At 42.3% G+C, this 12,544-nt stretch overlaps 1 protein-coding gene across 1 annotated transcript in view; it reads left to right on the forward strand.

Annotated features, from left to right (window-relative positions):
• The window catches only part of xirp2b (xin actin binding repeat containing 2b), a 50,903-nt gene that overhangs the window by 34,264 nt on the left and 4,095 nt on the right, over nucleotides 1-12,544 (forward strand). Inside the window, exons 7-8 of the mRNA XM_065252325.1 lie at nucleotides 529-9,730; nucleotides 12,268-12,398. Coding sequence (XP_065108397.1) covers nucleotides 529-9,730; nucleotides 12,268-12,359 — 9,294 coding nt within the window. The 3' untranslated portion in view covers nucleotides 12,360-12,398. The remainder of the gene's footprint in view (nucleotides 1-528; nucleotides 9,731-12,267; nucleotides 12,399-12,544) is intronic.

A 12,544-nucleotide genomic window follows, 5' to 3' on the forward strand; every position in this document is an offset into this window, starting at 1 on the left:
TTTACAAATCTGTAAAATCTGTAAAAAAAAATGGCATGTAAAATTTGAAATGCATTTGCTTACCCTTGAAATACATTTTGAAACATGTTGATATATGAAGGTTACAACTAAATATATTTCCAAACTTAAAAATATATTCAATAAGCTTTATGCCCAGCTGCACTACTTCCTGAACTTTAGCCAGCTCCTTGTTTCCTGTCTGCCATTATTGGACAAACGGATTATCCAGGTGTGCCTGACCTCAGTAGTCACAACAACAATAATCAGACACATCTGGATTAATCAGTTTGTCCAATAATGGCAGACAGGAAACAAGGAGCTGGCTGAAGTTCAGGAAGTAGTGGAGCTGGACATAAAGCCTATTGAGCATTAATTTCTACAAAATATATTTTGCATATATTTAAAACATATTTCTGGCCAGTAAAAAATTAAAAGTGTACAAATACAGATTCTGTATTTCAATTGCAGTTAAAGTCATTTGAGTGTGCTTTACTAAATTATATTATTTAATATTTTCTTCCCAAAAAGATTGAGCGTAACATCACCCGTTCACAGCTGCCATCAGATGTTTCCCATCAAGCCGTGAGAAGCGAAATATCTGAGACTTTGAACACCACTTCCACAGAAAATACAGAACCAAGCTCATTTTCTGCTGTTGAAGATGATGATGAAGATTTCGATTATCTGCCACCACCCCCACCGGACTTACTGGAGGAACCCTCCGAAGAGATGGAAAGTTTCCCTGAACCCCCAAAATACCCATCAGACTTACTGGAGGAACCATCGGAAGAGGTGGAGAGTTTCCCTGAACCCCCAAAACAGCCATCAAAACAAATACTAAATAAGGAGCATTACCTCAGACAAAGAGAGTTATTAGAACTTAAACGCCTCTGCAAACACATTCACCCTGAGTTCAGGAAAGATTTGGAGAGAGATTTCTACTATGACATCACTGGGATGGATGAGGACACAGAAGCGGTCGGAGAAGTTCAGGAAGCAGCGTACCAGTTTGAGAACCCCAGCAGCAATTCAAACAACAGCTCGGATCAGGAGTACCAGGAGTGGGATGAGATTTTCAGAGGTGAGGTGCAGTCCAGGCGCTGGATGTTTGAGAACAAGCCTTTGGACTGCATTAAAGATGATTCTTCAGATAATGAGGAGGATAGCAAAAAAATAGTTCAGCGGGAAATCATCGCTGGAGGTGATGTGAGGAATACCGCTTTGATGTTTGAGACGCAGCCTGTGGATACGCTGGGGCTGGATCATAATTCAGCTAAACGCAATTATTTAGTAAACGAAGTGGGAAAAAAAGATGTACGTGCGGCGGCCTGGATGTTTGAAACGAAGCCAATGGATACGCTTAATAAAATACATGCCGATGAGGAGCAAACCAAAGAAGTCATCTTCACGCAACAAGCAACCGAAGGGGATGTGAAGTCGGTCAGGTATATGTTTGAAAACCAAGAAATGGATTCTCTGGGTGACACAGAAACCATGGACGAGAAGCAGCTTTTAATCCTAAAGTCTGTGATGGAGGAGATCAAGTCAGAAGTAAAGAAAATCATATGGCTCTTTGAGACACAATGCACTTGTGTCATGAGAGAGAACTCGGGTGCAATGGTTCTTGTTACGTCCGTCCGTAGAGAAGAGACAGAGAAAGGAGACGTTAAAACGTCACGATGGCTGTTTGAGACCCAGCCTTTGGATAGGATCGATCAAGACCTCTCTAAGGTTAGGCTCATCTCAAGTATTTCCATGGAGCACAGCCGGATTGGAGAGGCGAAAGCAGGAAGATGGCTGTTTGAGACAAAGAGACTAGACTCCATAAATGCTCAGTGGGAAAGTCTTCAAAATCAGCAGAAAGAAGAGATCCTTGGGGCGGATGTACGCAGACACTGTGAGGTTTTCGAGACCCAGCCCATGGACACACTTAAAGATGATTCCAATTCCAGGCCTGTACCCACAGAGGAAATTATCGGAGGAAATGTGCGCTCTGTGAGACACATATTTGAAAGCGGTCCAGTGGATGAGCTGAAAGAACTGCCTGAGGTGGGAAAACTTAAAAAAAGGTTGGGAGTCGAAGAAGAAAAAGGTGATCTTAGACACCAGAACTGGTTGTTTCAAAATAAGCCTCTGGAGAACATCGAAGATGAAGATGATCAGATAGGCCGACTTAAGAAAACTGTAACGTCAGATGAAGAAAAAGGTGATGTAAGACATCAAAGATGGCTGTTTGAGAACCAACGTTTGGAAGACATTAGAGAGGAAACGAAAGAGTTTATCAAAACAATTGACACTGAACAAATCGATAGAAGTTACAGGGGCGATGTACGTAGGAATTGCTGGGTGTTTGAGACGCAACCGATGGACATTTTAAAGGACGATTCCAATGCCAGACCTGTGGATGCAGAAGAAATAATTGGAGGTGATGTTCAATCTGCCAGACAATTTTTTGAAACTGCTCCAAAAGATGAAATGAAAGAGCTCGCAGAGGTGGGGAAGCTCAAAAAAACAATGACGTCCGAGGAGAGAGGGGACGTTCGACACCAAAAGTGGCTGTTTGAGAGCCAGCCGCTGGAGCAGATCAGAGAAGAGAAAAGGGAAATAACAAGAACTGTGAATGTGGAGGACCTCGAAAATGTAGATGTAAGCAACTACAAGCAAATCTTTGAAACTTACGATTTGAGCCAGTTTGACGAAAAACAAAAAATTCAAGTTGAGGGTGTCACCACTGGGTCTGTGAGATCAAATAAAGATCTGTTTGAGTCCATGCCTTTATATGCCCTACAAGACAGCTTGGGCCATTATCATGAAGTCAGAACTGTACGCAGAGAAGAAATTGCCAAAGGAGATGTGAGAAGCTGCCAGTGGATGTTCGAAACTCGCCCTATTGACCAATTTGATGAGAGTATCGCCAAATTTCAGATCATCAAGGGCATCACCCAACAAGAAGTAGAATCTGGTGACGTCAAGACAGCAAAATGGCTTTTTGAAACCCAGCCTCTCGATGCTATTAAGTATTTTAGTAATATTGAAGATGAGGAGCAGGTCACTAAAGAAACAACAGAAATAGTAAAAGGTGATGTAAAAACCTGTAAGTGGCTTTTTGAGACCAAACCTATGGACATGCTTTATGAAAAAGAAGAGCTGAGGAGTGAGAAAGACAGCGAAGTTCGAAAAGGTGATGTGAAGACATGCACTTGGCTCTTTGAATCACAAAAGCTGGACAACATACAGGAGAACTCAGAAACCGTGTTAAAAACTCGGACTGTGAATCAAGAGGACATTCACGGGAAGGATGTAAGCATGGCACGTGTTTTATTTGAGAACATTACCGGTGAAGAAACAGGGTCCTTCAAGAGTGTGACAGAGATAGATATTCAGTCTGGGGACGTGTCCCGGATGAAATACATATTTGAGACCCAATCTTCTGATGTGATGAGTTCAACCTCAGAGGATTTCATGAGACAGCTGAGGAACGCTCAAGCTGATGATATACAAAAAGGAAATGTTGTAAACTGCAAGTGGCTATTTGAAAACCAGCCCATAGATGCAATCTCAGAGACTTCTGCTGAGCTGAAAGGAACACGCACGGTACAAGATATTCAGGGAGGGAATGTTGATAAAGGCAGGTTAATTTTTGAAACCCACTCATTAGATCAGATTCAGGATGAATCTTCTGAGTCTGAAATAGGAAAACTTCAGAAAGTTGTGCGAGAGGATGAGGAGAAAGGAGATGTGAAAACGTACGCCATGATGTTTGAGACTCAGCCTCTCTATGCCATTCAGGACAAAGAAGGCCATTACCATGAAGTGACTACACTTACAAAAGAGGAGATACAGAAAGGTGATGTGGTTGGAGCCCGCTGGCTGTTTGAAACTAAGCCTCTGGACTCGATTAGAGAGACAGATGAGGTCTACCTCTTAAAGGCTGTTACAGAAGAAGACATCCAAAAAGGTGACGTCAGCTCAGCGAGGTGGAGGTTTGAGACCCAACCCCTAGATAAGATCGCAGAAGATGCGAAAATATTGAATAAAACTGTGGAGGACGTTCAAGGAGGTGATGTTAAGACGAACAAAGAGCGTTTCGAGTCTGATGCAATTTCTCAAAAGTTGGTACGTACTGTTAGCATGAGTGAAATTCTTAAAGGAGATGTGAGGACGGCGAAATGGATGTTTGAAACTCACACAATCGATCAGATCCATAACGAAAATTCAGCAGATGAGATGAAAACTGTTGTCATGAACGAACAGCTGAAGGGGGATGTTAAACAGTCTGTTTGGCTATTCGAGAAGAATCCACTCGATCATTTGAAAGAAAGTGATGAAACTAAACCAGTACAGCGTGAAGAAATCCCCAAGGCCGACGTGAAAACGACAACATGGCTTTTTGAAACCACTCCGTTCACAGAATTTAATGAGAGCAGTGTAGAGAAAACTGAAATTATTGGTAAAAGTGTAAGAGCGACACTTGATGAACTGTACACACAGAGAATGGTGGACTCCAAAGGCATCATCATAGAGGCAGATGAAATTGGAGATGTTCGTATGGCTAAGTACAATCTAATGAATAAAGAGGCTCCCCAGATCCAAAAAGAAGAAATCATTAGAGGAGATCTACAAAACATCATGATGAACCTCCTCAACAGACAGGAGAAAATTGAGAAGGGAGTCATTATAAATGCAGAGGAGAGAGGAGACATCAACAGCACAGTGAACCAGCTGTTTCACCAGCAAAGTGACACCACAGTGGAGAAAGAGGAGATAATAAGAGGTGACATTGAAGAAGCCTTGAACAATCTGCTTAAAGAGGAGAGCACAGCCAAACGGGGTATTCTGATTCAAGAAGACGAAAAGGGAGATGTCCGTATGACCATTTACTCTTTATTTCATTCACATGAGGAATCAAACAGTATGAAAGAAGATATAGTCAAAGGGAATGTAAAGGGGTGCCTGGAGAAACTTTGCAATCCAGACACAGAGGGGATTGTGAAAATGAAAGTGGATGACTCAGAAAAAGGTCATGTGAGATTTTTTTCAACGTGTATCGAGTCAGGTTCCCTGGATTACCTCAAAAACCTGCAGCTCGAGCCAGATGAGGCCGAAACAGGTAAAATTGAAAAAGAGGAAATCATCGGAGGTGATATTAAAGGAATGAAACTCAGTCTGACACTTAATCAAGCACAAATCGGTCGTCTGGTCGACAGAGAGGATATAGTCCCGGGAGATGTTCATAACGCAGTCAAAGTTTTCATGACTGAGCCTACTGTCTCATTTGATCATTTAGAGAAGGAGATTGTTAAAGGAGACCTGCAAGCTGCTATGAACTCACTGTCACGCTCCATAAACCAGTCGGTTGTTCTGGAGAAAGAAGAGGTTGTTAAAGGTGATATACATACAACCCTGAGGTCTTTAGAGGAAGCCCAAAATCAGCCCAAAGAAGTGGAAAAGCAAGAAATCATTCCTGGTGATATCAAAGGAGCACTAAAAGCGCTCAAAGACTCGGCCTCCACCAAGGTGGAAGTTGTCGTGGAAGATTTAGTGCCAGGTGACATCAAAGGTATGTTAAAATCGCTGGAGGAGGCCAAGTGTGCAGTTAGAGAGGTAGAGAGGGAAGAGATAGTAAAGGGTGATGTTCATATGGCAATTCAAAGCCTACAAGAAGCTTCAAATGAGGTCAAAGTTTGCCAGCAGGAGATTGGTGTCCAGGGGGATGTGAAAGGTACGATTCAGCTCTTACTCGAACCTCCTTCCTCTCCCAGAATGCAACGTAGGGCTAGCACAGAGGGGGATGTGAAGCTTTCCATAAAATCACTCTACGAGACCCAAGAGCAAGTTCAATCAGAGAAAGAAGATGTGATAAAAGGGGATGTTAAGGGCACGATAAAGTCCTTAATGGAAACAGCGCAGCGTGCAAGCCCAACGATTCCCCGGAGGCAACCAATAAAAAAGGTCAAAGTTCCCATCAAAACCCAGCCTCCATCAGAGATGCAGACACAGAAGCCCACCCCTGCAGTAAAAAATCTTAATATTAGCAGTGAGTTTCAGAAAAACACCAGAAAGCATGCTAAATCCATGCAAAACAAATGTACGTCTCGGGAGAGCAAAACTATCACAGGTCAAACCACAACATGCAGCCAGGAGACAAAGACCACAGTGTTGGAACACAAAACAATAGTTCAGACGCATGGTGTCAAAACTTTAAAGACGGACTTCCGTAACCTCAAAAGCAGTCGCAAGGGTCTAATCAGACTGGATAAAACGAAATCAAAGCAGCAGGAAATCTGTCTGCCGCCTCCACCATCTGAGCCCGAACCTCCTTTGCCACCTCCTCCTTCACCTTCTCCAGATTATGATAGCATTTGCTTTCCCACTCCACCGCCGAGCATCAAAGGTGATCATGATCTTCCTCTTCCCCCCACTCCTCCTCCAATTTGTGACCCTGCAAAGTCAGATCTCGATCATTTCCCTCTTCCACCAACCCCACCTCCTCCTCCAGCCGACTCTGAGCATGACCTTTTACCTCCCCCTCCCACCGAGCAGGAGCTTGATTTTCTGCCTTTACCGAACATAACACCAGCCAAACCTACTAAAATGACTGTCAAACCTGTCAAAGCTCCAAAGTTGTGCAAAGTACCCAAGCTTGAGCCAGCAATATCCTATGACAAAATAGACATACAGGCTGCAAAAGTGACCAAGCACAAGGAAACGGTGACAAATGTCAGCAAAAAGGTGACTCAGAGCACAACCTCATCAGTCAAGTCCACGCTTATTTCCTCTGAAATTCAGTCGGCCCTTATGAAACAGCCGCCAGAGTCTCCGCGGCCTCCCAAGAAAGTTTTTGCTCCCTTGATGCTCACCCCACCTGCCTCTCCACCGCCAAGCAAATCCCCAGTAAGCAAATTCAAAACCCCATTAATACAATCCGAACAGAAGTACAGAGAGCAAAGGGGGGGCAGCTGCACACCACCACGCTCCCCTGCTTTTGAAATCCACATGCACGAGTCAGTCAGCGCAGCTCTTGAAATGCTTTCTTCAGAAAGTGTGAGCGCGGCACGATCAGAAGCAGGCATATCATTTGATTTCAATCAAAGCAGTGTGACCAAATCTGAATCTGCCACAGAATCGTATGATTCACCCATGCTGGCTCTCACAGACGCTCCCTTGAGCAAGGATTTGATCACTGCCACAAATGAGAAATCTCATTTAGAATCTTTTCTTATTTCCTCCGACAAACCAAAAATTACCTCTAATCAATCATCGCAGTCATCTTCTGGTAAACCGCAGACCACCACCACTTCTACTAAAAAGAAAAAGAAGAGGTCAGTGACCACCAATGTACAACAGGTTACGTCTGTAACTCAGACAAAGACGGATATTAACAATACAACAGGTATAAAGGCTGCTGTCGAAACAGATAAACCTCAAACTGTCTCTAAAAATGAATCTGTGCATGAAGCCACTGAGGCTGTAGAAAAACATACAGATGTCAGTCAAGCTAAAGAGAAGATGGAGGAGAAAACCAGTGAGGAAAGTCAAGAAAAAACTTCCCCTGATCGATCCAAACCTAAGAAAGAGAGTCAGATTAAGGATGCTGAGCAGAAGGTGCAAAAGGCCGACAGTCAAAAGGCAAAGAAAGTTAGCAAGAGTGTCAAGCTAGACAGCAAGGAGAAAACTACAGTGGAGCAGACACAGAGTTTAAATGTAATGCAGGATAATGTCCAAGTGACAAAGAGCAGAGAAAGAAGCCCGACGGAGAGTAAAGTAGAGAAAGAGACCAAAGAGAAAACAGAGGAGCCACCCGCTACGCCAAAGAAGAAGAGGAGGAGTAAAAATAAGAAGGAGAAAGAGGCAACACAGCAAAGCAGCACAGCTGGTGCTGTATCTGCTGTATCTACATCTCTCACAGAGGCCAAGCCTGCTGAGTCTAAATGTCTAATCTTACCAGATAATAATAAACAAGAGGAAAGCAGTGTTGTACAAACACAGCAGACTGTTCATGAGGGACACCCAGAGGTTTACGAGAAGGGCATCGTAAAAACTGAAAATTCAGTCCAACAGCAGAGTTTTCAGGAAAGCCAGGAAAATGAAAATCTTCCAGTAGAAACAACAAACAAATCTGCAGAAAAGCAAACAGCTGAGTCCTTGGCACAGAGCTCCGCTGCATCACTAAAAGAAGATGAAGCCCAGAAGATATTGTCTCATATCACAGATTTAGAGGAAGTTAAAGGAAAATTTGACTTTAAATCTGTTAAGACATTGCTTAATGAAATGCCAGCCTGCCTTCTTGGACCGGAGGAGAAGAGTGAATTGGAAGCCGCAGCGTTAGAGCACAACGAACAGAAACTGAAAGAGCATCTCGCTCATGTTAAAAGTCTTATTCAAGCTATGTACTTCGATGGTGACTCCACCTCTATTGAAAAGCACGAATGTGAAGCCACATCAGAAACGATCGTCTCTGAAGGAGCAACGCAAAGGATTTCAAAGATTACCATTGGTTCTACGAAGTGTGAAACACAAAAGACAGTTGAGGAAGATGTGAAGACAACACGAAAACGCAAAAAGCAGAAAAACGGTGCCATTAAAAGCCTCGACCCCAGAGCCCCATCCCCTTTGTTACGAATGCGTTCTCCTTCACCGACATTTATAACCATCGAGTCCAAAAAAAGAACGGACTCCCCACAAAGAACGGCTCCGCCACCTTCTTCAACACCCCCAACGCCTCCGCCACGCAGGTCTGAGACCCCTCGCCTAAGCAGAGCTTCTCCATCGCCTTCTTCAAACAGAGCAGATAGTCTGACCCGTCTCAGAAACGCCACAGCCACGCTTTCTCGTGGAGCATCGCCCGACCCGGTTGCTTGCATGGTACAGGTCTGTGGAAAGAAAGCTGAAATTGTGGAATCTCCTGTCACGTTTCATCGGCAGATTAAAATCGACTGTAAGCCCGCTGAAGACCAAAATGTCAAGGAAGAGACAATAGAGGCTTTTAAAAAGGAGGTGGTGACATCACGGGTGTCTGAGGAAGCTCAACAAGTGAAAAAAAGAAATAGCATTGATGTTTCTGAGCATCCCAACACAGATCACACAAATTTGGAAATTGCAATAAAAGAGAAGGAAAATCTGTCTGATCAGAAACTATCAGAAGAGAAAGTTATTAAAATAGACCTAATTGACAAAACAGAGAAGCTTGGAAATGAAACTGAAGACCAGGAGCTTGATACGGAGAATAAAGCGAGTCAACAAGAGGATGCGCCTGCTTTCAACATCAAGGATATTAAAAATGTATTTGAAATGGGTGAGCAAAGTTCCCCCATCAAAGCGCTGGAAAACAAACAGGAGGAACAAGAGTCAAGAGTGAGTCAAATTGCATCTGAAAGTTCAAAGAGTGAGGTTTCTCTTGAGAGTGAACGATGCTCCCAGCGCAGCTCCCCTTCGTCTACACGCAGAGATGACGCGTCTGTCGATCCGACAGGCTTTTCAGAAACAAAAACAGTCACTGAACATTATTCTTCTGGTACGAAAATTGTCGAATCACAAAGCACTACGATGGTTTCCATGCACACTCAAAGTGTAACATCTCATCGGGTGCCTTTCTCGTATGCCGATGCCGTGAAGAAAACGACTGCAGAGGAGAAGGCGACACCTGAGGCTTCTGCAGAGGAACTCATGAAAAACTTTCACAAGACATGGACAGAAAGTGAGAGCGTGTTTAAAAGCTTAGGTGTCACAGGTGAGGGAGCGACGCCAACCGTCTGACTGAGGCGGATGCGCTTGTCAATAATGCTCGCTGTGCATGATGGGAATGAAAATTAACAGCAAGCAATTGCTGAGGTATAAAACAGGGTTGGATTGTGTGTTTGCAAAATGTTCCTAAATGTTGTCTGTATCTAACAAATTCTCATTTACAGGACAGATAGTTTGTCTGCTGAGTAAATATAATTGATCTTTTTTTAATAGCTGGGTAAGTGTGTGTGAAGGTGACTCACTGCACTTATTTGCATGTTTATAATTTACTACTTAACTTTGAGCTTGATATGAACATTAACAATCTATCTTACTGTATGTTCGTATGCGTGTGTTATTTCCTCATAAATAATAAGCAGTGATACAAAGCCTTAAGCCATGTGACATTTATTTAACGAATCAAAATGAGCAGTTTATCAGCTGGGTTTCATGCATCTTTAAGGTGAAAGTGCCCTAAAGTGTTTCAGTTCTGTTCCATTAGCTTTTTCAAAAGAACTGCAATAATAATGACTGTCATCAAACATTTTTCCAGCTTATCTGTGAGGTCCTTGCAGGATCATTAAATTTCCCAAAATATTTTCACAAATTATGATGTAATACACATTCAGCCTTCTGCAGACACTACAAATGGCTGCATTTAAAGCAGCTCGATTGGAAACCCTTTCCTGGGTAAATACTTGACAGAAGACTTATACCCAACACTTTTACTTAACCCGATGATATTATGCTTTCATTAAAAAAATCCAGATAATTTACTCATCCCCATGTCTTCCAAGATGTTTATGTCTTTCTTTGTTCAGTCGAGAAGAAATTAAGTTTTTTTGAGGAAAACATTACAGGATTTTTCTCCAAATAGTGGACTTTACCACAACTTCTTGTCTTGCACTAGTCGTGTGATGTGCCAGCGTGAGCTTACATATTACGTGATCACGTCGAAAGATCATGCATGATGTATTCAAAACAACCTCTCTAGTAATTACAAGTGTGGAGAAAGAGGAGCGTTCAGATGTTGTTGTATGTCGAATGATACCAATTAATGTCGTTGTGTCAGTTTATTGTTTAAAATGGTCCGCAAGTGTGCAATTCACATATGTAACACGTAACTTTTTGACATGATTACATAGTGCGTAAGATCACGCTGTCATGTCACACGGCTACTGCAAGACGAGAAGATGTGGTTTAAAAGTACTTTTTTTCAGGCGAAAAATGTTGTTTCACTAGATAAGACCCTTATAACTTGGTTGGAATCGTTTCAAGCCCTTTGAAGCTGCATTGAAACTATAAACTGTTGAGGTCCACTTAAGTCCACTATATGGAGAAAAATCCTGGAATTTTTTCTCAAAAATTTCTTCTCGACTAAGAACAAGAAAAGACATCAACATCTTGGATGACATAGAGGTGAGTAAATTGTTTTTTTTTTATTAAAGAGCACCAATGGTCAGATTCACGATTTTACATTTCCTTTGGTGTGTAAAGGGCGTCGCACACCGGACGCGCAGCTCAGCGCTGCACCGCGCCGTTTTAAAAATATCAAACAAATTGTTTTTTATGAGTATACGCACACCGGCGCCGACAGGTAGCGCCTGTCCGCGGCATCTACCTACGACTCAGGAAGTTGCTCAAATCCCTGTTGTGTCACAGAGCGCCATTCACATAGTTTAACATTAAATAACATCATATTTGTCACAAATAATTAACGATTAACATTGGCTGCTAACGTATATTTAGCATTTTGAAGTAGATGCTATCTGACTAAGCTTGCGCTATTTAATGTGCATTTCTGGTGTATGATACCTCCGAGTTGTCCTAGACGCAAAGCGGCTCTTCGTGGCGCTGAGCTGCGCATCTGGTGTCCCAACCCCTTAACTGTGTATTAAACATGTTAATGATATGCAAAGGTACAAACCCCAAAGTAAACGATGACACGAGTTATCGTCTCCAACGTAAATCTCTTTTCTTGGACTACAACAAACACACAGATTGTAGGCAAAAGTTTACTTCGTGGGATTGGTGATGTAGACACGACATTATCATAATTCCTCCTGTTTCTGACTAAAAGCCTGCAAGTTAACTCCTGTTAGCATTGCATTGTGAACGAATCTTTCAAACATGGTAAGGAGCGTCACATTTCCTGCTGACATCAGAGGAATCAGGCCAATCACAATGTAATGTATTTTTTAACCATAAGCCAAATACATTGTACTATACCAAATACACAAAAAAAACATTGTTTTTAGCAATAAAATAAGTGCTCTTTAAAATGAGGTAATCATTTAACACATTGGCCTAACTCAAGATCTTGTGAGTTTACTCCGGGTACTCCGTTTTCCTCCCACAGTCCAAAGACATGCAGATTAGGTGAATTGGAGATGCCAAATTGTCCTTCCCAAACAAATTCTCGCCCTAAATATAGCCCTGGATGCTGAAATGGTGTTAAAAATAAATGATGCTATCTTGCAATGTTCATTATGAATAAAGCAAACCGAATGGAGTAAAAATGAATATCTTCTGCTGTCTTGCCAGATTCGAGTACCAAAGTCGGAGATGTGTGCAGTGTGCAAGAAGAGGGTTTATCCCATGGAAGGCCTGATAGCAGACAAAAAGAAATTCCATAAGTCCTGTTTTTTCTGTGAACAATGTAAAAATAAATTGAGGTAAAGTATGGCATAATATATTGTTTTGCTACGGCAAATGTTAATATTGCTTATACTACGATATTACAGTATAGCAATGCCTCAGTAAGAGGACGCTAAGCACTATGATGGTAATTTTTGTACAGGCAGACAATCCTCACATCAGT

This window comes from Paramisgurnus dabryanus, chromosome 15, assembly GCF_030506205.2.
Source record: "Paramisgurnus dabryanus chromosome 15, PD_genome_1.1, whole genome shotgun sequence".
Classification (NCBI taxonomy): Eukaryota; Metazoa; Chordata; class Actinopteri; order Cypriniformes; family Cobitidae; genus Paramisgurnus; species Paramisgurnus dabryanus.